We start from the raw sequence: 25603 nt of genomic DNA on the forward strand, positions 1-25603 counted from the left end.
ATTTGTTTATTTTTACATTATTAGCTTTTACATGACACACTTAATCAACAATTTGCCATCAGTATAGCTTTTGTTCTTTTAATTGTGTCCCTCAAATTCAATTCTGTTTAGGAAATTGGTGGAAGGGCAGGACAGAGTAAAGTGGCTTTTTGATTTTAATTGCCATTCAGGTTGCAGTTTTTGTGTTCAAAGACACAATGATTGGAATGCGGCATGCTTTGCTATATTTTATAATTTTATTTTAATAACACCAAACAGCAAAATAAAATAGCACAAGTAAGTGAAAGAAGGGAAGAGAGGAGACGAGAATTCCTGTACACTTGGAAGTAGTTTTCATGCTAGAGTGGATGAGCACACAGACTATGAGGTAGAGAATGGGCAGCTGGTGTTGCAGACCTAGTGTAAGTGGTGAGACAAGCACCCTGTGTTAGCTGAGAGAAAGACGGAGAGGGCGGGCTTATTGTGCATTAAAGTGCACATATTGTTGTTTAAGTAAATTCATTATTGTAGAGTTCATTTACTTATTTCATTTGATCTTGCTGCTCTTTTTAATACCTCTTTAATTCAGCATGGGTGATTAAGAAATCAAAATTTTAAAAAGTAATTATCAAAATATTTTTATAAGTTTTGTAGCTTCGGTCAGGTGTAAACTTCAGTAATGTTATTATTTCATGTTACTAATTAAACACTCTTTAAGCACTTTTTGAATAATTACAAAACATACTGTGGAAATAAAGAGTAATGTGCCCATACTGGGCTTCTGTTCCCACAAACAGATGCACAGCTGGATAGAGCTGAACTGAGAAGATATTCCTTAAATGGTGCATTAGATGTTAAAAGCAAAAAAAATTTGGATGTAAAATCTTTACTTACTGTGAATCAGCCCTACCGTTACTATTACCACCACCAGGAGTGTAGGACTGTCATGATCAAAGAATGATTATAATGAGGCATTAGTGTTTTGTTTTGTTTTTTTAATAGTTTCATCGCAGGAATATTTTTGAATAAAACTGTCCAAATAAATCAAGGCAGTGAATAGAATAGATTAGAGCTATGCTTGGAACTGCTTTCGAGGCCGATGGATGAGCCTGCACGCTATAAGGTGGAGAGAAGGCAGTTGGTGGTGCAGAGTTTTCATACTAGTGCAAGTGGACTGCTTGCTGCAACAAGCTGGTGCTTCTCTGACTGCCACTGAACTGGTAGAGAGCATGGAGTGGGGAGAGAACCTTGGACTTTTAGTTGGTTCGTTAAAACATGTCAACCAGAAAGCACAAATATGGCCGAGGGAGGGGAGAGGACAGAAGGAAGGCTTGGTGTGCAAGCTGTTCGTAGACTGACATGCATGTTGCTCATTAGCAAGGGAGAAACGGAGGTTCGGGTGGTGGTAAGAGAGGGGTCACTTGAGGAGAGGGAGGGAGACAGGAGTAGTGGAACTGCTCTTCGGTTTGACTGTGCGCATGTCTGGCTGCCCTCTCTTTATAGCAATGGCAAACATATGACTGCATAGTGGAGTCAACAGAGGGAAGATTATAGCACAACAGATGCTGAAAGCAGAACACCTACTCCTGGGCAGGTGAAATCCAGTTAACACAGGGAAAAAAGAAACAAAAACGAAAAGAGGGAGCCACGTATGATCATGGAGGAAAGCCCTATAGTATTTCTGCTGCTGAAGGTGAAGCAGATAAACTACTAATAGCTAAGAGTAGCCTACACCAAGAGTCCATTATTACACTGCATTAGAAAGTCCAAAATCAAATCTCTCTCTGTGTCTATCCACTAGTGGAGCTCATCATATAAGGTGGGAGGAAGTGCAGCAGCAGCTAATACAGCAATTGCCCAGGTCTAATTTCATGGGGAGTTGCTCTTATGTCTACCAGCAGTAATTTGAGGTAAGGTGTAGAGCAGAATTTTGACAACATTTATTCATACATCTCTGTTTTACTTTTACAACTTCCTACGCATATTGATTTTGTTGCAGTCGATAGTGTCTGTCAGCGCTGTGTACAATTTTCCCACCTCCATGGCTTCCAAATGTCACCTGCTATCGACTGCATTTTGAATTGCTACGAGTCATGTATGTAACAATCAGGCCAGAAGCCACAGTTTGTGTCACAGTGTGCTTTGATGTGTTTGCCACAGGGAGAGAAAATAAGAGATACATGAAATCTCAAAGCACCCCTTAGTGATTGTAAGATGCTATTTAGGCTAGAGGATACCTGCATGCTGTTTGATTGTGCATCCACATACAGTATTCGGGGTTTGTGTTCACATTGATGTGTGTTCCGAGAAAAGGGTTTGTTGTAACAGTAAATGACTCGTGGCTCCAACACAGCACTGGTCGATGGTCCAATTACCTTTAAATGTGTGTGGTTACACATCCTTTAAAGTGCCTGGGGTCTGTCTGAGTCTATGCAAGTGCGGTGGCTGGAAGTAGGAAGGAGACTGATATATCCATTTTTTGTTCAGTGTTATAATAATGTTTTACAGATCACAATGACAAACAATACTGAAAGACTGACACTTTAATGTAGATGTTTTTATTTGTACACTACTGTGCAGTCTTAGCCTTTGTGAATGTCTTTTAAAGATCTTCTTTGGACATACTACTACTTTTTCACTTATTTTTAGTCCAGTCCTTGCACCTGACCATTTTTAAACAAGTTTTTTTTAAACCCTTAACCCTGACCTAGGAATGATTCTAGCATAAAACGCCACCTAAATTAAAGAATGAACCAGTGTTGTTTCCACACATAACAGAAAACTTAGCAACGAACCAGTTTTAAATTGTATCTTTAGGCACTTTTATACTAGCAGCCTGTTATAAAAGCAAACCATTTGTTCACATTTCTTTAGATGAACCTATGAAAAATGCCAAAGATAACACAGTTTGACAGGCATAACATAATAGTTTTGCACCAAGAAGTGCTATTAGCTAAAAACTGGCTGTGCTGTGCAGCATCTCCCTAAAATATTTGAAGAGGCTGGACAAATGTAGGACAAAAGAATGAGTTTCAGGCCTAAAAAAACTAACTGCAGAAGATGAAGAGTATGTGAAAGTCATATCCTTAAGAAATAGGAAGAAGCCCAGTAAAGATGTGACACAGGATCTATGAGATTCATTTGGCCCCTCAGTTGATATGGTTGTTGCAATATCATCCAGAAAACATACGATCAGGAACAGCTTCCTTTTTAAGCTGTTGATTCCAAACACTCTGCTAATGCAGTAAACACAATTGTGGATAGAAAAACACACAATGGAAAACTATCAGTCGTGGAATTGTCTCACCAGAGCCTGGACCTCAACGTTATTGAAGCAGTGTGAGATCATCTTAACAGAAAATGAAACAAAAGGTATCCAGCATCCAAAGAAGAGCTTTGAATGTCCTTCCAGAAGCCCATGGTGATTCATCAAATGTTGTTGAAACACAATTTTGGTAAAATGAGAAACAAAGAGATAGCATGCTTTGTCAAAAGAAAAACTGAACTGAGAGCAATAAATGATGAAAAAAGAGAAATAAAAAAGGAAATTAAAGCAGTGATAGAGAAAGGAGAGAGAGTGTGGGATGTTAATGGCCGTGTTTAGATGCTGTCTTCTTCCTAATGGTTATAACATGCAAAGGCACACAAACACTCACAAATGCACATTTACTTCATACTGTCAGGCTGAGAGCCATTATCCAGAGCTATGAAGATAAGCAGAGGTTGGTGGCCACTCTGCTAGTCATCCAACCATTTTAACTCATCACATGCACACCTCTACAGTGAAGCAGCCTCTATTACTCCTTTTAGGTGGAAGCAAATGCATAAGAGGATAAAAGTGAAAATACTGACATTTACATTTGTTGAAATATTACAAAGGTTCTTCCATCTCCTTCGAGCTTATGGCTTTGTCTCTTATTTCCTCTTTACCGTCCATTTATAATGTCAAAGAAAAAATGAAGATAGTAATGTAAAAACAATGTATGTACTGTTAAGTGTACATACCCTTATCAGTAAGGCTGTTTTTGCATGTCATTGATAAAAGAAGACCATTTAAGTGGATGCAATTTAAATGACAATGGAAAAAAGTAGGAATGTGCCCAAACTCGGCTTTAAGTTTTATGTTCTCACAAACAGATGGACAACTGATCCAGGAAGATGTTTTTCAAAAGAATGAAAGAGCATTTACAGTAAACAATGTGGATTAAAATTTGATCACTTCCCTCACCAGAAAGTGGGCTTTAAAAAATAATTATTGTAGTAGTTGGCTATGACGCATTTAGGTATTGAATCATACCTTTCAAAGTGCACTATGTACATCTATTGTGGTTCTACTGTGGCTCTATATGAGAGTGGGGGAGTGAAATTTGATGTAATACGTGTTGGTCTGGGTGGGTGAGTGTTTTTATCTATAAGTGTACATTAATGGCTAAACAGCCTGACCCTGATTAGTACCCTCTATTATTACTTTAGTCCTTTGCTTTTAGTGATTGATATGTTTTACCTAATCTTATTGACTTATAACTAAATGCTATGAAGAATGCAATAGACTGCCTCATTGGGTTCACTGCTTTTCTGTGTTATTGTGCATATTCTCTGTCCACATTGTTTCTGTCGGATCTAGCACCTCATCAGTAGTTGGAGCAACTGACTGATTTAACTAGTGCAAATGCACGTGGTTATTAAACCAGTCTTTTAGGAACTCTTGTTTTATTAATGCAGTCCCAAGAAATAAATATTAAGTGCCTTGCTTAAGGGTAAGATGACTACAGTAGGCAATTCCTAGGCAGTACAGGAAACACTAATGAAGCAAAACCATGTGGTTTTGATTTTTTAACTCTTTCACTATCACTAACTCTTATCTCAGTACAATCACTGAGTTTTGATTACCACTGTTGGGGCTCACTGCTGCATAGCTCAACAGCTCTGTGGAAGCCAGGATTACAGAGTGCCATAGCAGGTGTGCTTTTGCTGTTAGCCAAAGGCTTTTTTGTGTGTGTCTGTGTAAAAATGTGTCTCGCTGAACCCTTTTTCTTTTTTATTATTATGAGTTCCGCTTATAATCCCTTTGCTGGATTTTAGATAATGTTCTCTTTGGAGCAGGTTCACTTATATGTGTTGTTGTATGGATTTGTTTTCCTACAGATGTGGTCAGGTGTGAATGTAAAGTGAAAAACAGAGTCTGCTTTTGGTTTTCTAATCGGCATTTTGCTACAGGACTAATATTTTATTGATTATACACATTCACACTTTTAGAAGCACTTATGGCAACTGCTGTGCTGCAACTATTTTTTTTTTTTACAGTGTGTCATCATCTTTGTTTAACACCTATCAACATCTTGTTTGTCTTGCATGAGGTTCACCCATCTCCATATCTATTTTTTCCTCCCTAAGTGTCGCTGTTTGGTTTGTGTTAACTGTTTCTCACCTGTGTTTTTATTCGTGAGACCGTTCTATCTTTTTCATGTTACCACAATCTCCTTTTCCAAGTTTGCTTCTGTTGCCACTCATATCAACAGCACACAGGCGCAGCAAAAGAGTAGCGTGTACAAACACATTCACACACTTTTATTAACGGCTGTATTGACAGTGGGTTTGTGGAAAAAATTATTCAGTAGTAGTTTTTCTGTGTTGCAAAATAAAGGCTAGCAGGCTAATATTAAGAGCAATACAGGTTTACAGATACCTCTGTATTTTGGGCCGTTATGAAATAGAGAAATGAGCTACATTTAGCTCCACATCTCCCTCTCCAGGCAAAAACATGGATAGCATGGAATTTGATTTACTTGGGTTTGTCTGTGTGATTTGGGTAAATGCAGAAAGATGAGCAAAGATGAGCACTGTATTGTTGATTTAAGTGCTGGAACGGCAACAATGTTGTATGGTTGCTTTAACACATAACAATAAGACAGTTGTACATCCTACACACCCTCATATATCCAACTCACAGTGAAGGTTGATGAGGCTCTTGTGTGAATTATCTAAGGTCACTGGACTCTCTGTTCTAATAGGAATGATAAAGGTTGTAATATTTTCCACTACAAGGAGCAACAAAGAGGGCACGTTGCAAATAAAAATAATAAAGGCTCTTTTAAAGGGCAAAACCTTGCTCACAGCGTGCATTTATAAAAGCCCTGCATGTCTACTTTGGTATTGGCAGTTCAAGCACACATCAGCTTAGTTTAACAGCAAGAATGCTTAAAGATGTTGAAAAAGGTGCTTCAGTGATGTTGGGAAGATGCCAGTGAAGTACACCCACGCATGCTTGAGATATCAAATAAGAATTTAAAAATGTAAAAAGTACCTGTGGACGTGCAGTATTAACACATTTAAATGTGTAATGGATGAAATCCCCAGTGATAGTTACTCTCTCCCCATTGATCAACAGTGCTGTCTGTCATGGTTCACTCATGAGGAAAGACCCAAACAGGTAGGCAGGAAGGCTACAGAAAGAAACAGCACACACACAAAAAGAAAAGAAAAGAAAACACAAAAGTACTCATAAAAGGTTGCATAAGTAATGACAACAAAGAAACATCAAGGATGTAGAAATTAGACTAATGCCACGTTATATGAGGGTACCTTAGCTGTACCTAGGACTGCGCTCTTCTGGACAGAGATCTCAGATGTTGTCCCTGGGATCTACTGGAGCCACTCGCACAGCTTGGGGGGTCACTGCACCGAGTGCTCCGATTACCACTGGGACCACTGTTACCTTCACCCTCCACATCGTCTCCAGTTCTTTTCTGAGCTTCTAGCACTTTTACAGCTTCTCGTGTTCCTTCTTCCTGATGTTGCTGTCATTCGGTATCGCTACATCTATCACTACAGCCGTCTTCCTCTGCTTGTCCACCACCATTACTATCGGTTGATTAGCCATCATCAGTTTGTCTGTCTGCATCTGGAAGTCCCACAGGATCTTAGCTCGGTCATTCTCTACCACCCTAGGACGCATCTCCTATTTTGACATCGGATCTTCCAGGCTATGCTTGGCACAGATGTTCCTGTATACAATACGAGCACTTGGTTATGGCGTTCCATGTACGCCCTGCCTGCTAGCATCTTGCACCCTTTTCTTATATGCTGGATTGTCTCGGGGCGTCTTTACACAGCCCCTGCACCAGTGGTCTTGCCTGATGTGATAGACCCCAGCCTCTATGGATCTTGTGCTCAGAGCTTGTTCCTGCGCTGCCATGATTAGTGCCTCTGTGCTGTCTTTCAGTCCAGCTTTGTCCAGCCACTGGTCGGACTTCTGGATGTTAGCCACTTCCTCTATCTGCCAATGATACACACCGTGCAGGGGCCTTGCTCCTCTTCTTTCTTGTGTTTCTGCTGTCTGAGCTATTCACTAAACATGCGGTCGGTTGTGGCCATCTTTCTGATGTACTCACTGATGTTTGTTGTCTCATCCTGGACAGTGGTTCTGACACTCACTAGTCCCTGGCCTTCTTCTTTTCTCAGGCTGCTGGATTTGGTGTGAAACACTCCATGCATGGTGGTTCATCTGAATCTTTGATATAACGCAGCAACAATATAAAGGGAAGACAAACATAATGACTTAGTTGGTGGTAGAGTGGGTATAACTTTTCGCACTTTTACCAGAGGTGAAGAAAGACACAACCACAGACAGACAGGAACTAAGAGGGCAAAAAAAAAAAGTCATGGGAGAAACACCACAAGAATAAGTCAAAAAGTAGTTATAATACAGCACCGGCTTCTAATGGCAAATCTAGAATTAACTCACACACATGATCCGTGTCTACAAAAATCATTACACGAGGAGTCAGGGCTCTAGAGTGCGACCAATTTGGTCGCAAATGCGACCAAATTTTTCAGTGGTGCGACTAAAAATAAATATTTGGTCGCACAGGTGCGACCAACTGTTCCGGTAACAAAAAAAAAAATCTCTGTAACTCTCCGTGTGGTCAACAACAGACACACATTATGCCCCTATCGTGGACTAAACCAATCAGAGATAGTCAGGGGCGGGACCTCTCTGATTGGCCGTGGTCCAGTTGAAAGTGCAGGTGGAAGAGAGAGGTGACTAGCTTGAATAAAGCGATATCAATTCATTAACGGATTCCACACAAAGACCTAAACACGGAGCGGACCCAACACATCAGAATCAGCTTCGTCTTTCTCGGCTTTCTCACCCGACGGCCTGAACACGGACACGCTGTCGGAGCTTAGCGATTCTTCGGGTCCGCGCTGTGTTTACGTCTTTTTGCGCTGATTCTGAGCTGCAGGTTTTGCCTCTCTCCAACCAAAATTCACCGAGCCTGCAGCAAAAGAAGCAGCAAACTGCGCTTCACATTTGATCAATGTCGTCATGAATTCCCTCTGACTTTTGCTGTTTTGCTTCCACCACGATAAAAATCACACTTCCTGCACAGCTCTCTCTCTCTCTGTACTTCAGGAACAGTTTCCCCGTCTCAAATCTGTTTTCTGCATTATTCATTCGCTTATTACCCACCAGTCTAGCGTTGTTTACAGCGCTTTTTCTTTTTTCACTTAAATGACCTCGGACAAGAAAGCCTAATTTCTGCTGTTCAATACTGAAGAAATTTAAATTTCTTAAAATTATGCAAAATTGCAGAATATTTTTAAGGTTATCTGCTATAAAAAGCCAGACCAGGAAAATCTCCTTCATGTTTTCCTGTGTTTTATTCTCAGTTACTTTCACACAAAGGCATCTGTGGTGATTTTCACAATTCTGATGAAGTCTCATGTGTATCAGTACTGATAAATGATCAGAATTATAATATTTCTGACTGTCTGAGGCTAAATTGAATCAAATCAGGACTTTGAGAACCGGAATTGAATGGATTATAGAAATCAGTGATGATACTCAGCCCTAGTGAGCAGCCTAGGCCTGAGAGAAGTGGATGTACTGTAGCTGTGGGTAATAAGAAAAGATGAAAAGAACTATTGATAACTTTTTTGTTAAGTTAAGGCCTGATCTGTCTGAAATTCATAGCCAGTGCTCTGACACGGTGCCATCAATATTTGAATGCTGAAAAAGCACAGTGTATCCAGAAAACACATTATATGCTGCAGTAAATGCACTGCCCAAGTGTCCCCTCTCCCCACGGCCTTTCAGCAGCAGACAGCAGCAAACAGGTCGTCAGAGGAGGCCAAGATGATGATTAAGTTTTTAACATTTTCTACAATATTGACAAAGCACTTTAAGCACAAGTTTGTTAGTTAATAATTTAGAAATTAATATTGTCTGTATGGACTTCCCCCCCCAAAGAAAGTGCACATGTAAAACTGCGGTGTTAAGCGATGCGGTTGAAAAATTTGAGTGCGCCTAACTTTTGTGCCGGTACGCCTAAATTTTTAAAGTTAGGCGTACCGGTGCGCCCATGTCAAAAAGTTAGTCTAGAGCCCTGGGAGTGATTTAAACTGTTGGCTTTGATTTTGAAAAAAAAAAAAAAAACTTCAAACAGGATGTAGCAGGGCATGGAAAAAGCCACAATTTTAGAGAAGCTTTACCATAAGTACTGGTCCCAAAAGGGAATTGATCAGAATTGGCAGAAAACTGTATATCCAACAGTAACTTCTGGCTTTAGAAAAATGGATAATCCCGTATTTCCCTCTGCACTGTGTCCTCTGCTTCTCTGATGTGTTTGTGTTTTCTTTTAAATACAAATCATCGCATGCAGTTTTGTGTGTATCATAGTGTGCTTGTGATACACAAAAAACAGTTTTTTCCCCCTGTTTTTTTTTCCTACTGCCTCTATCTCCACAGGGAAAACAGACTAGTCTGATCTTTGAAGCCAAAAACAATATTTTATTGAAAACATCAGGCAGATTTAATAATTTGGTCCAGAGGAAGAGAAAAAAAAACACTGGGTGTTTATGATGCAATTTGATAGAAGTCTGGGTCAGAAGGAAATAGATGAAATCTTGTATACTGGGAGTTAAAGCAGTATATTATGTGCTGTTTATGATTATGTTGGGGTCCTAGGTAATTCAGAAGGTAATTAATTCAGTGCTCAGTTAAGTCAGATTTTGTAATGATATGGGATATCATGCTGAAGCAATCATATAAGCCTTGTGTTTGTCATTTTTCACATTACGCATCATGCACTTGGGGGTGAACTGCAGATTGTAAACTATACATTCTAGAGAAATTTGATCAAGGGTTTTTTGGCGATTAGCAGGAATATGGAATGGGAACCATCAAAACATAAGACATAAAAGTTAGATGAGCCAAATGTGTAGCTGAAATGTGAATATGCCTGATTGGTGGTTTACAAGAAGGTTTTTTAATTGGGACATTCTGGTTGGTCACCCATAGATTAGTTAGTCGAAATCCTTATTTTGCTTAATTGACTCTTTTTAATTTCCAGAAATAGATTAGAGTGCAATATTCATGATGCTCAGTACTAACTGCACCCAGTGTACAAAAAAAGATGTTCAGTAAATGTTTGGAACAAAATGAAAAAAATAAAATTTTGTGGAAATAAAAAATAAACGTAGGAAAACTTAGGTGAAGCTGAACTTGTCGAACTCTTAAGCACCTCCATGTGTTGACAAAAATCAGGTAGATGAACAGGCTTTTCGTTTTTATGGTTGGTCTCCGTAAAGACAAAAAGCCTGTTTACTTTTAAGGTGAGACTAGAAGACTATTTTCTTGTTTTATTGCTCATTACACAAGTATTTAAGGGACACACTATTTTGTGAATTGTACTTTTCTTTCGGGTGAACTTTCAAGAAATTGAGCTGCGTTTAAGAAAGGAAACCTTTGTGTGGCCAATTACATTTTTACAGCTTGACATATATATATATATATATATATATATATATATATATATATATATATATATATATATATATATATATATATATATATATATATATATATATATATATATAATGAAAGAAGTTTGTTCTCTTTTATGTTTGATGAAGTGTGTCACCATTACAACTGTGTATTCTGGCATTGCATGTGAGTCCATCTGGGCTGGAAATAAGCTACCAAAGTGCTGGAACTACCGTAGTGCACCAGAGATAATGATCATTTTGTTCAAAACAATAACTTAACACACTGTTAAATAAAGGTGGTTAAAACACTGCAAGCTTACAGTTTATTTTGAATATTTAAAAGAATGTGAAAAAACACTGAAATCTAGCTCCATTCTGATGTGGCTCTGTTAAACAACCAGCCTTTTTGGATTTCAATGATATCAGTGATACTTACATTGCAGTGTTTGGATAAATCCAAGCATGTGATTGATGAATCGCTAAGTTTTTGTTCTTACTGAGGAATTAACCAGTCTTATGTTTCAGATTTCTGTGTAACTAACTGTTTGGTGTGTTTCTGTGTGTTTTTGTTTGTGTACATTACAGCTAGCCACATGGGACCCAGTTCATGGATTGAATGGCACTCTGACAGACAGAAAATTGGAAAACAACATGAGGGGAGTTGTGCTACGAGTTGTCACTGTTCTGGTGAGTTTAACTGGTCAGTTTGTTAATCTGTGCGTGTGTCTGTTCTTCGATTATGACAAGATTTCCAATTGTCCAAAGACAAAGAAGACCGATTTCAGTCTTTATACAACTTTTCTATTTTGTTCATCTTGAAGAATCAGGAGAGACTGTATTAATTTGGCATTTCAAACTTTTGCTCCTTTATAAATCTGTCCTTTTGTCTATTTTTGTGCCAATCATTCCACTTTATATATATGGGAATGGATCTAGGGACAGCTTAAGAGCTTATGTGAGGGCATGAAAAAAAAACAGTTTATCAGACAGTGTTAGGAGTAAAGATGGGGATCATAAAAGCCGAAGAATACCTACCACGGTGAGCTCACTAATGGACCAAGCTATCATAATTTCATTAGCCTTCATTTTGACATTTGACAACTATGTGATGGAGTCTTGATGGTGGTGGGACTCTGGCTTTCCAGCTCTATCTGCCTCGCCCGCAGCATCGATTTGAGTATATCCCTTGAGTGCTTTAAAAATTCACAGCTATAAATTCTTCATATCCCCCCTTTGAAGTGAGAAACAGAGGGAAAAAAGCGATAATGCTAGACATCTTTGTGGCTATCCCTTTTTACTGATCTTTTCATACATTTTTTCAGTCTTTGATTTTCATCATCCTTAAAGGCAAAAAGGATATGGGCTGTGAATATTGTCCCTCTTCTCATTTTTGGGAAGGAGTATCTCTAGTAATGTGAGAAGGTGTATTGTTTGCACACTTTTAAGTTTGTGTTGCTCTTCCTGTTCTGTAGCTCTGCCTGTGTAAAAATGTTTATGTTTTACCCAAAATGCCTCATCCCCCTTGTCGGCCTACTAGCAGAAAAGCCTAGAAAGGGTGTGAAATGTCCATGTGCATTCCCAGATCTTTCCATGTGTAAATTGTTGCGGTTATGACCCATAAGTGTGCAGGCACTTACGGATGGGAGGAAAAGCCATGTACAGTAGTTTAGTATTAAATGTACTGCATGGGTTTTGTTCAGTAAGACTGGAGAAGAGCTACTATATTAAATACTATATAGTATATTAAAGTCTGGCATATTTCAATCTGCATTTAACACTGATGCTCACTGGGGAAACACAAAGACATTAGACATTATTAGAAAACTTCAGACACTTGTACCTCCTGCTATCCATGCACAGAAGGATCTTGCAGGAACGGTGATGCTATTTGGTCAGTAGGATTTCATAACCTGCTCTACAGCACGTTAGTTTTGCAACATATGTTAGAAGTAAGAAGTGACCCAATTTCAGGGTACTGAAAACTCGGGTTAACAGTGAAGTTAGCTGGATAAGAATAAATCCTGCTTTATAATATAGAGTCAGGAGTAGAAAAACTTTTGGGCACAAGTGACACAATTAGCCAAAAACGATGTTTTAAAACTAAAAAATATAGTTTAAGCGCTTTAAGCAGTTATCAAAATGTGGTTTTCTTTATACTATATGTAAGACTATATAGTTAGCTGGCCTAACAATCTAAAATTACTGTCTTATATATGTTTCTAAATTAAATTGTTTAATATCAGCATGGCTTTCTTCTTTTCATCATATGTAGTGGTCTTGTCCTTTTTTATGCGAGGGTGCACATTTCTCTGATTTAAGTAGCAAGCTGTGGATTTAGCTACAGTAGCCCAAATATGCAGCCAAAGGCAAAATATGTCCCTTTTTAACTTGAGTTCATATTTTTGGAGATAATGAAGAGAGCTCACAATGTTCTCTCTGAATAAAAAGTAAAGTTTTACTTTGAAGGAAGATAAGACACACAGTAACCACAAGTGTAATTAATGCCACATTTGTTTTGCAAGGTGGCTAATGATATCGATCACTGAAGATTGATGAATTAGCAATCAAATTAAATGATGTTTACAATTTGACAGTTGTTCCTTTACTTTCATTTGATAGTCCATCTAACAATAAAATGTATTTTAAAGGGACCATCTGTAGGATTCAGTCTAATGATGAGGTTGGAGATTGCAACCAACTGCTTACCCATCTTTTTCTGAGTGCTTAGAAGAGCCTTAAGTGAATGCAAACTCAAAATGTAAAAGCCTGCTGATAGAGCCTGTTTGGTTTTTCTGTTCTTGGAGAATAAATATGGTCGACCATGGAGAATGTGACAGTGCTCTATCGATACAGATGATTGTCTATACACTAATGAAAACATAATTATTAAAATTCCTATATAAAAAAAGAGCTCTCTAAAGAAAAAAAACTTGTCCACTGTCTTGTACACTAAATATGAATTTAGTGTACATTTTTCTTTGCGTCTCAATTTGAATTGCTTTTCTGTTGTTCTGAACTTTATATCGTCTTTCTTTACCAAACTGAAACTGAGAGAAAAATCATTATCACACAATATAAAATCTAATCTACTGCAGGCGCTGTCTGGGCCTTTCAAAATAGATTTTACTTTTATGGTACACATAGATTTCTCAGAGTGTTTTGGAAATGATCACAGTGGCACAACTTACCACATGACTCTGTCAAAACTAGCATTCCCTAGAGGGAACTTCAAGTGGTATTACTTAGTTTTTGTGGAGGGAGCAATTCCTGTTTCTGGTATTTTTTTTCCAAAAAGAATAAGAGGAACATTTCCAGTTACAGGAATTAGTCTTGAGGAAAGTTAGGGGAAATGATGGAAATGAGACATGGGAACAGTAACTTCAAGGGACGTGAGATTATATACTGCATGGTGACAAGTGGGAGTATTGTAGCTTGATGGATGTGGGAAGATGAGGTATTCTAGACATATGTTCAGGGAAAACTAGAATCTACAGACATTGCACCCTGGAAAGATGCAAAGTGTTATATGTCAGCTGGTAAGTGGCAAGAGAAACAAAGGGGCTGTAAGGGAAAAAGCAGAGAAAGAAAAGCAACTCGAGAAATACAGATTAACATCACAGTAATACTACATCTCAAAGGATAATTTTCTTGCAAGATTTCAGTCTGTAAACCATTTACTGAGAAGTGATTTAGCCCAACAGTTTAAAATCAGACTAAACAGCGCAATGTTCAGATGGTTACATGACTCTTTGTTGACTTTTAGATAGTCTCATTATTTTGCAAGTGAAAAAAAATATCAGTTGCATACCCACAAGTGTATTAATTCTCTCAGAGCTAAGATAAGATGAGATAAGATAAGATAAAACACAGTCATGACTAAAAGAAAGTACACACTTTCACAAGTACACCTCATGATTCAATAGCTTTTTCTTCACATTATTGTGGAGGATTTCTGGTGGACACCTTCTTTAGATCCTTGAGGTTTGCAGGCATTCATTTATGCACAGCACTCTTGAGGTTGTGCCACAGCATTTCAATTGGGTTGAAGTGTAGACTTTGGGTGATTGCAATATTTTGATTTTTTTCCAACATGGCCTCATATTTGGTTCTAGAATACTTTGATTATGATCACTGTAGAAGAAGTCCAAATCTTCCCCCCTTCGCCTCTGTGCTTGACAGGTGTTATGAGCTGTTTGTGCTGATATGTCGTGTTTGGTTTTCACCAAATGCCCAAACATCTGCACTTTGGTCTCATCTGTGTAATGAACAATATTCCCGAAGTTTTGTGGTTTGAATGTATCTCTGTAAACCAAACCTGTGCTGCCATTGCAGCCCTTTCCAAACAAGCCATACTTATTCAGTATTTTTCTTTTTCTATGACCTTACGTTTGTAACACGTTAACTGCATTACTAGTAGCATCGCATAGTCCGACCTTAGGCTCCACTCCATATCTACTCATTGGAAGATTAGCATCTGTCTTGAAAGTTTTCCACTTGTGAATAATTCTTCTTACTATAGAATAATAGATGTGAAATTGTTTGGATCATATAACCTTTCCCAGATTGATGGGCAGCAAGAATTACTTCTCTAAAACTATTGCTGATGCCTTTCTTCTTTGCTATTTTGTTAACACAGATCTGCAAAACTTCTGCTTTATAGAGGTCCTCACACCTGTTGTTGGCCAATTAATCAAGTGCTTATAGTGAAATGGCTAACGTTAATATGCATGCCATTTGTGATAACTCTTTGATACTTTAATGTACTTTAATACATTAATGCTATGGAAAAAAAAGTTAAGCTTAAAAAACGTAAACTGCTGGTGTTATGTGTTTTCCACACCTACTCTGTCTTTCACACATAATGTAGTTTAAAAGTTATATAGTGTAATTAACTGTAGATCAGGAAATTTGTACTATTACTTTTCCTTGATTGTCCTGCAGAACAATGCCAACCAGCTTTTCTCCACCATGTCTATTTGTTTATAAAGGTTTACAGAACCCCCCAAATAAGGAAGCAATCAGTGTCAGTTGAGGGGAAAATCAGTATGTATGGCTGTTTTTATTAGTGGGTGTTCCCACCTGAATTGATGGATGCTTGTGGTAAGAGAGGGACTTGGTATGCATGTCCACTCACTGTCTAATAGTTTATTGAACTGCAGCTGCTAGCAAGGATTTGAAAATGCCAAGTTAATGTGTAGAATGCCCTGTGTGTATATGTTTCTGTTTGAATGTCTGTGCTTAATGTGCACCCAATATCCTGTCAATAACACAAACAGTCTCATAAAATAAGACACATTGGTCTGCAATGTTTCACTCATCAGTAAGGATTTATTAAACAAGAATTGTGTGGTAAACGGCTAGAAGGAAAACACATAATCCAAGGTGTAGGAAATGAAAATAAGTCTCATGTTGCTTTCTATTTTTTGTATAAGCAAAGTTTCCTTGAAAATTAAAAAAAAAAAACCTTGTTTTCCCTTGTGCTTTGTTCACTTAATTGCCTAAAATGACAACGCTTTTGGATGTCATTTAACCTCAACAGAGAGCCAAGTGCCAGAAATCAATATACAAGAGATTTAGGCTTCCCAATGGTATTTAAGAATGAATCGTTAAAAACAAAACTGCTGGAATTTAGGGTGCAGTTATTGATCTTCAACATTTTAATTCACTTTAAGTTGTCAGACAGGGTACCATTTCAGTAAATTAATAAATTGGTTCCATAAATGAATACAAGTATGCCGAGATGAGAACTTCAAATAATGGGGTTAATCATGATTTTCACTTGTTACAGTCAACATACACTCACTCAAAAGGTGCTTCAGCATATAATTTAAATAATGAACATATGCTGAAAGATGTCTGCTTGCTTTCATACTTTGATTTCTTCTAGAATAACACATAGGATTATTTTCACATTTGCAGCATTAATATCTCTAGTAGGTAGTAGAAAATAAACCCCAGAGAAGAGCCTACCTGTAACATATAGTTTTACCTTTTCAGGCATTGCTTGTATCATTATCTTTAAATGTAAAATGTAGATTCTCTCAGATATGCTTGCAGCCATCAAAATGATCTTTTGTGCTGCTAACATGGTTATTAGGGTAATGGGGGACTTGATGCTTGAATGAATGGTGCATTGATTGGCTGCTTGACTGACTTACTGACACGCTGACTGTTCGTTGCCTTCTAGGAGGAGCCGTTTGTAATGGTGTCAGAGAATGTTCTTGGGAAACCAAAGAAGTACCAGGGCTTTTCCATCGATGTCCTGGATGCTCTGTCAAACTACCTGGGCTTTAAGTATGAGATCTATATTGCTCCAGACCACAAATATGGCAGCTTGCAGCCTGATGGTCAATGGAATGGACTGATGGGCGAATTAGTCTTCAAGGTAAGAAGATCACTTGCATACACAAATGCACATGAGCAAACAAATACATATACAAATACATGTTCCCTGTTTATGCACACGCTTATACTATATCACTGCAGAAGGAGGAGAAGCTTGCATGTAGACACGAATCAATTGCTGAACAGAACAGCCTCTCTTAGGTTTAGTTCACACTCGGATGGGTTCCATCATCACCCACTTGGTAACCATTGGATTTATGTCTTTAAACGTCTTTAATTTGGAATGAGACATTTAGACACTCATTCATAAAGAATTGTACTATGTAAGCTGAAGTGGATTTGGGAGGCGCAGAGATGAAATATTGTGTGATTTTGCATACTAGAGAAACACAACAACTTTATAATAATTTGACTAGCTTCAAGTATCTTCAAGTGTTATAACTGCTGGCAGACACTTGAACTGCTTCAGTGGAAAGTGGAAAAGTGGAGATGATATAGTGACACTATAAATGTGGGTTCACCAAAGATGGAGAGGCCTCTAGATTGAGGGTAGTAAATTGGCATATTTGAAAAATAACTACTTTGACCATGACTTAGCCCTACTGACATAGACTTCAGTTGACATACTTCAAAATTTACCAGTTTCATTGCTGTTTAATATTCTGTTATATCTCAAAGTGCCCTTATTATATGTGTGAGAGCAGTTTTTTTAGTTTTGTTCCTTGCAGCATATCCTAGAGAAACATAAATGGAGACCTGGCAGCTTATCTTGCGCTAGTTGTAAATGCTTGAGTTTGATAACTATTTGTCACATCATACATATATTTCATATCATACTCACACCGTCTTTTGCTGATTAAACAAAGTCACACAATAAAACCAAGCTGAACTTTTACATGCAGGAAGTCTAGAGTAGTCACATATGAATTTCTGTTTTTAATATCACTGAAATGTGATGATACTAATAATCATAAATATTTCAAATCTGAAAAACTCCTAGCACATGCAAGATTGCTGTTGCTTTGCTTGGAGTCCATCTTAAAAGACAAGGCAACACAGGAAAGTGTTTCTTGTGAACCTTGTGAAAATAACTCGTGATTTGACAGGCACTTTCTGTTCCTCTGTGGCTTTGATTGTTTAAAATATTCATTGACTGTTGTTATGTGGAAGCCAATAATAAACCCTGAGCTTACCTTAGTTTCTTGCAATCAAGTCATTCTTTTATGCTTAAAATAATTTATGTTTTGCTAAAACTTTTTTTTATTACTATTTTTTTCCTATTAAATATGAGGTCTGAGCAAAGGTAGGACTAAATAAATATTTTAGGTTTTAAACTCAACATTTAAGGTGAGTTTACCTGTTTTTTCCTGTTTATTCTTTCGTGACTGCACTCACAAGTAGGGATGGGTATTGATAAGATTTTCACGATTCCGATTCCATTTTCGATTCTGTTTAACGATTCGATTCTTTATCGATTCTCTTATCGATTCTTTTTAAAAAAGGAGAACACTAAGTTTGATTAGCTTAGAACTTTGTTTTATATCTTCTCTTTGAACAAGATAGAAATTTAGGAGTAACATGGCCTTACAAACCCAACAGTGAGATCTTAAGAGATCCAGCCTACGGCTCTTCAATGGGGTGTCACAGGGTCCCGAGGAAAAAAAATTGTAAATGTAAAATAATAAAATAAATATTCTTCTGTAGCAATAACAAAGTATAACATAAATTATTCAGTAGCAATTACACAAGAATATCCAGTAATGACCCTGCCTACAATTAAACACATTCACTTACCTAAAATTGGGGGCATCTGCTGTGGCAAATGGGTTCAAGCCAGTGTTTCCAACTTAGCGACTTTGTCGCTATATTTAGCGAGTTTTCAGACCCCTTAGCGACTTTTTTTTAGAAAAAAAAGTCGCTAAAAAAAGGACGTGAAAGCGCGTATCGATTTTACTCTCAACAAGCAGTGGGTGCTGTAACGCAGTCAGTTCTTCTTTTACTGTTTTACTCTTATGCTGTTTTGTGGATCACAAGGTTTAAAACTACTTATAAACACACACACAAAGTAACTCCACCAGAGTGCCTATTTCAGGTCACTTTTGCCGGTCCAAGCCCAGGTAAAGGAGCAGGGTTGGAATTGTGACATTTAAAAAAACAATAATTGCTAAAATAAATTTAATTTGTAGTTCTAAATAAACTCTAAATGCATTTAGGACGTTTTTTACGCACTTTATGTCTCTTCCACGATGTTATTTCTCTCTCCAACAACATAGGTTACAATTAGATTAGCATGACCAATTATGCAAATTAGGCGATGACGTCATTTAGCGACTTCTAGCAACTTTTAGGACAACCAATAGCGATTTTCCTTACTGAGGAGTTGGCAACACTGGTTCAAGCCTTTTACCACAAACTTAGTCACTGCTCGGTGACATTCGTCTATCCTGGCCTGAAAGGAGACGCTACCGGTAGACTGCAGCGAGAACTGCCAGCATCTGAGCCAGCCAGACTCTGTCTGTCTGTCTCATCATGGTCACCTAAATGCACAGTAATAGCAGGTTTTGTAATAAGGCAGATTGCGCTAACATAATATGCACTGTTAGTTGATTATTTACCTGCCGCATTAACGGGAGAGGACGTGCAAACGTTACCGCTGCTGCTGGGTTGAGATTCACGAGTCCGGAGCAGAATTAAAAACATGACATTCATTTAAGGTTATCACGTGTTTTGTGAGCAAATGCTTTTGCATATTCGTAGTGTTTCCTCCCTTAAATTAAGTATCTACTTTGCAAGTATTGCAAGTTGCCCTGTTGTCATCCGTTCTCGTAAACTTTTGAGCGTTTGAGCCGCTTACGCGCCGTGTTTCCTGCCAGGTAAATGACGCTCCGCAACGCGGTGACGTCATTCGGGGCGACTGGAATCGATAAGGGAATCGTTTGCAAAAATGGCAAACAATTCCAAGGAATTGAAACAGTGGGAACTGATTCTCAACAAGAACCGGTTTTCGATACCCATCCCTACTCACAAGTGAACAATTCTTTTGAACTTCACACACTAAGGTGGAAAAGGGGAGGAAAGAGTGGAGTTAGGTCCAAAAATATTTGGTTATTAATGCAGTTTTTGTAATTTTGCCTCTGTCCACCACCGTATTAGATTTTAAACAAAGCAACCAAGATGTGATTTAATTGGGAGCTTTTATCTATAAATCGAGAGGTTTGACAAAGTTAGACGTTTGGGAATTACAACCATTTTGTTCTTTCATTATTCCATGACAATGAGCTGATAAAAGATCAGTTGTTGCAAAGTGTGGAAGTTGCATTTGGCAGCTGTTCACTGGAACTCTCAGCAAGAGGTCCAAAGAGATATTGAAGCAAGGCAAGGTGTCCATCATTAGAGTATAAAAACAAAATAAGACAACTTCGAGTAGCCAAATCGGCAATCTCTGGTACATTCTTAAAAGGAAGGCACTTACAACACCAAAAGGCCTGGAAGATCATTTATGACAACTGAAGTGAATGAATACAGAAGTCTTTCTCTGGTCATGAAAAACCACCTTCACACCGTCTTTCTAATTCATGAACACTCTTGAGGAGGTAGGCGTATCATTGCCAAAGACTACAATCAAGAGATCCCTTCATGAATGAAAATACAAGAAGGTGTAAACCACTGGTTACGCTCAAGAAGAGAAAGGGTAGATTAAACTTTGCCACAAAACATCTAAAAAAGACCTGCACAGCTCTGTAAAAAAATTCTGTGGGTCCATGAAACCAATATTAACTTAAAGCACACTGATGGAAGACAAAGCTGTGGAAACGAGATAAACAGCTCAGGATTCAAAGCTTACCACATGTATATATAGCAGCCAATGAAACAAGAGGGGTTTTTTATGTGACTGCAGAGAGGAGTAGCAGGATGAATTGTAAAGTGTACAAGGCTGTAGTCTCTGCTCAGATTCAGCCAAATGATGCAAAACTGATCAAACAGCACTTCACAGTGCAAATAGATAATGACCCAAAGCACATTGCAAAAGCAGCCCATGAGCCTCTCGAGGCAAAGCAATGAGATATTCTTCAATAGCCAAGGTCAGTTACCTGATTTCGACTAACAAAGCTTGCTTTTCAGTTTTGCTGCACTTTGATCGCATCTTGAACTGTTTGATTTTAAAAAACGTGGTTTACAGGTGTGCATCTTACCAGATCCTTTCAAATCAATAGTACAGTGTTTTTCTGCCATGATCATCTCTTAATGGCAGGAAAAACTTTTTTTTCAATTTCCAGCCCAAACACGCACCATTTTTATACAGTTAGATCTAATTTAATTTTAACAACCTTTTTATGACTACGTGAAAGTGTTTGTGCAAGTTCATATTTATATCTGCATCTGCACAATACCTGCTGATGTCCTTTGATGAAATCATATTAACCTGATGCACATTTTGTTCACCCTAGGTCAAGTATATATTTTTCTTTGATTGTTGTCTTTTGTTTTCTTCAGTTGAGCAGTGTTTTCTCAGAAATTTCCGATTCCATCACTTCATTATTTTCCTTCGGCTGTGTGTCAGGCTTGAGTGATTTTGTAAGACTTGGCTCTCCTTTCCTTGACCTTGAATACTTGCAGTTTGTATTTAACATTTCTAGGCCCCTCTCCCCCAGTGGCTCACAAAATTACCGAGAAATGCTTCAAGCACAATGCATATTTATGTGTACACAGATGAGCACAAGTTGCAAATAAACTGAACATGCAAATAATTCTGTTTTCCCCATCAGTCAGCTACAAGGTTTATCTCTCCAAAACCAAATTATACCAGATAATTATTACCCAGAGTGCTTCCTGTAAGTTTTCATATTGACTGACCACATGTGTCAGCATGGCAATTCATCTCATCCTATACACACACACACACACACACACACTGTTGTATGCATATCACTGTTGTCCCAACCCACAGCCATCTTACAGGAATTCTGAAATTTTCGCCTTACGCAGTGTAAGTGACAATTTCTCCACATTTAAGCATTTTTGTTTTTTCACTGAGCTGTAAAATTTGGATGGAGGGTGGGAATTAAGTTTTTTGTTTGCTTTTGTGTGTGTATGTAAATGTGGATGTGGTCTGTGTCTATATAAGTACATAATCTGTGTGTACGGTACCTGTAGGGCTCAGCGTTTGCCTACAAATTCACCTAACTTGCTAGAGTCAGTTGTTTATGGCAACAAAGAAAATCTCATTATCGAACAAGTTCATAATATGTGCCCTCTCTCACTGTAGTATAGATTTCAAACACCAGCATGCGCTCACAGCAGCATCTTAAATCCCTATTATAGTATAAGCAGATGTCTGCAGTTGCTAGTCAAGCACTGGGGACTGAAAACGTTTTAATTATCCATCATTGTTTCTGCATTAAAGCTAAGCTCAGCCTGTTTTCCTTGGCAGACGCACTCAGTGACGGCTGTTTTTTCAACTTAAAATCTTTGCACATATTTAAAGCAGTCATTTGTTGTCTCTTAACAAGCCTTACAAGTGAAGAGAAAGGTTTTAAGTGCTTCAGAAAGCATACTGACAGAAAACAGATTAATTAATTCATTTGTAAATGATTCAAACGCCACATATTAGAATACAAGTGCAAATTGAGCCAGGACCTATATGGATTTAAATCTCTTGCTGATATCTGTCAGATATATCTAAATTTAGTAGGGTGTTACAAGGGGGTTCATTATGACATTTTTAAAAGTACTGTAATTGTAACTACTAGTTACCATCACTGTGACATGTGTTTTCTTCCTCTATGCCAGATATTTCCAGATAACTGTTACATTTTTTGCACGCTGTCCTTCGATTCTTTATTTTAGGTGATGAGAAGGTGCAGATGGACTTTAAGGCTGTTATAAGAATCCACATTTTTCAGCTGACTTCCTCACTGACACATTTTCACAGTTTTAATACTTCAAACTTCTTTGCCTCTTGCAGCGAGCTGATGTGGGACTTTCTGCCTTGACCATCACGCCTGAGCGAGAGAGCGTTGTGGACTTCACCACACGCTACATGGATTATTCTGTGGGCGTTCTGCTGCGCAAGGCTGAGCGCACAGTGGACATGTTTGCCTGCCTGGCACCCTTCGACCTGTCACTGTGGGCGTGCATCGCAGGCACCGTGCTCCTCGTTGGCATCCTGGTGTACTTGCTCAACTGGCTCAACCCACCTCGGCTCCCCATGGGATCTGTGTCTTCAACAACGCTGTACAACTCCATGTGGTTCGTGTACGGCTCGTTTGTACAACAAGGTAAGAAAGCAGGATAGAGGGGGTGAAACACAAGTTCAGCAGCAGCAGAATAATGGTTTATTTATTTATCTATTAGTCATATTCATTAGTCATTTTGTTTTCACTTGTTGCTTAAGTTATGTTTATGCACCAAGACTGATGAGATCTGATTAGGTCATGGTTTGAGTTCATTAGACCTTTTCACAATGTTAACCAAATGTTGGAAAGTTCAAGTTTCCGTTTTATTTATTTTGACAGGGTGGCAAACCCTGTCTGCAAGAATACATTCCCAAAAACCTATCTCTTAATAATCTACAACCTTTAAAACAAATGCAACCTTTAAAACAAAGCATGTTTTTTATGCATTGGGCCGCTGTGGTCGATGGGGTCTTTCGCATGGCTTATTTGCAGGGTCTATCTCACTGGTAAAACAGGGGAATAATGGTAGGGATGGGAAGCATAGATGGAAAAAATGAGCTTGTGAAAGCAATCTAATTTAAAAATAAAATAAAATAGCTCCTCTGAGTACCATAGGTGTGAACTGCCTTTTCGTGTTATAGCACAATAGTCAAATTAGAACAAAAAGGAGGAGACATTTTGTTCCACATGGATTGAAGGAAAGATAATGGCCTTATCCCGGTGATCGGTCTGAAGATTTTTCCAGAATTCATCAGGCTGTGCTCAGGTGTGAAGATCAGACAATTGACACGTGGAAAAGGATTTAAATTTCATCGGCGTAGAAACAGATGCACAGCATAAGGAGAAAATTTCAAAAGAGTTAGGAGTGTGTATTTGTGTGTGTGCATACGAATGTGTCTGTTTTCCATCTAGGGCATGTGTTTCATAAAGTATCCATATAAAGAATATAGAAGCTACTTTTGAAGATAAGCATCTTAATATTCTCAGGTTCAATCTTGGGTTTCTCGCAAAATATGTGCTATTTGCCAATGAGCACAGTGCTCTTTTGTTGTCATGCTCTGGGCCTTGCAATAGTTAATTTTTTAAGCAACATTAATTATGCAAATTTAAGGAGGAATGTTTTTTTTAACACTGCCTGTGAAACATTTCAAGCCCTGAATAAGCAACTGATGAGCATTTCGCCATTTGGTAAATAATCCTCCATCTTGTGCTGCAGCTAATGGTGGTAATGATGATGATACATGCTAATTGCTGTTTGATATTCACAATCATTTCTCTTTTTAGCTGTAATTAACATTTTAGTCATGGCATCGTTAGAAAGAAAAGAAGAGAGAGAAAGGATCTCATTCTTCCACAGTGGGGTTGTCCTGCACTTGTGTATGATATGGTATGTAGAAAATAAGAGAGCTTACTGAGACAGAGTGTGTCAAACGAGTGGCATGTTTTTCACTTCCCAAGAAAATGAAGGTTGTGAAGTTTGCACCACTCAGTCAGGTTGTTCATCAAACAAGTCAAGTTCATCAAAAATGACCGATTGTTCAGGAAGTACTATTAAGCTTCACCATTCCTGATATTTTCCTCTGTCTACAGATTTTTTTCTGGACTTTTTACATGACACACACACACACACACACACACACACACACACACACACACACACACACACACACACACACACACACACACACAGGTACATTGAATATTCATTCAGCAGCTTTCTCACAGCACCTCTATAATGTCCCAGACCTTTGTGCTTCACCTAGAAATATTACCCCCAGGGAAGATTGATTCAGATGAAAAGACACCCACAGCAGGAGATGAGTGATGGGAGTGAATAGTCAAACTTGACACCAGAATTTTGCTTTTGGCTCTGTCACTCACTGCAAGACGGAGCAAGGGTGAGATGAGAAACAGAGAGGTGCAAAGGGATTACACTGATTTTTACAAACCTTTCTCTTTTCTTTTCTTCTTCCCTTTGACTTTTTCTTTAGGTCGCTCCTTTTTTTTTTTTTTTACTGCACACTTCCATTTTTTCATCTTTTCCCCTTCTTCCTTTCTAAGAGTCTGCCTTACAAATTCTGTTCTTCACTGTGGCTCATGTGAGCCACTAGGGCAGCAGCCAAGTGACTGTTTGTTTACAACCTCACCCAGAGGTCTCTCAGTCTGGCGTGTGTACAGAAGATGTAGTGGGGAAAAATATCTGTACTCCATTAACTATTTCTAATTGGTCTCAATGAGAGTGAAAGAGACAGAAGAAGGAAGCGTGTATAAAGACGCAAAGGGAGGGACTGCATCATATGAAATCTGCTGCTTGGTTCTAGACTTCCTAACTG

The 25603-nt window shown here is 38.3% G+C and overlaps 1 protein-coding gene across 1 annotated transcript in view; it reads left to right on the plus strand.

The window, feature by feature from the left end:
* grid2 (glutamate receptor, ionotropic, delta 2) overlaps positions 1-25603 on the plus strand; it is a 539815-nt gene that overhangs the window by 412150 nt on the left and 102062 nt on the right. Inside the window, exons 9-11 of the mRNA XM_080893112.1 lie at positions 11335-11436; positions 16937-17134; positions 23060-23372. Of these exons, the coding sequence (XP_080749238.1) occupies positions 11335-11436; positions 16937-17134; positions 23060-23372 (613 nt within the window). The remainder of the gene's footprint in view (positions 1-11334; positions 11437-16936; positions 17135-23059; positions 23373-25603) is intronic.

Source organism: Rhamphochromis sp. 'chilingali' (genome assembly GCF_963969265.1).
Source record: "Rhamphochromis sp. 'chilingali' genome assembly, chromosome: 10".
Classification (NCBI taxonomy): Eukaryota; Metazoa; Chordata; class Actinopteri; order Cichliformes; family Cichlidae; genus Rhamphochromis; species Rhamphochromis sp. 'chilingali'.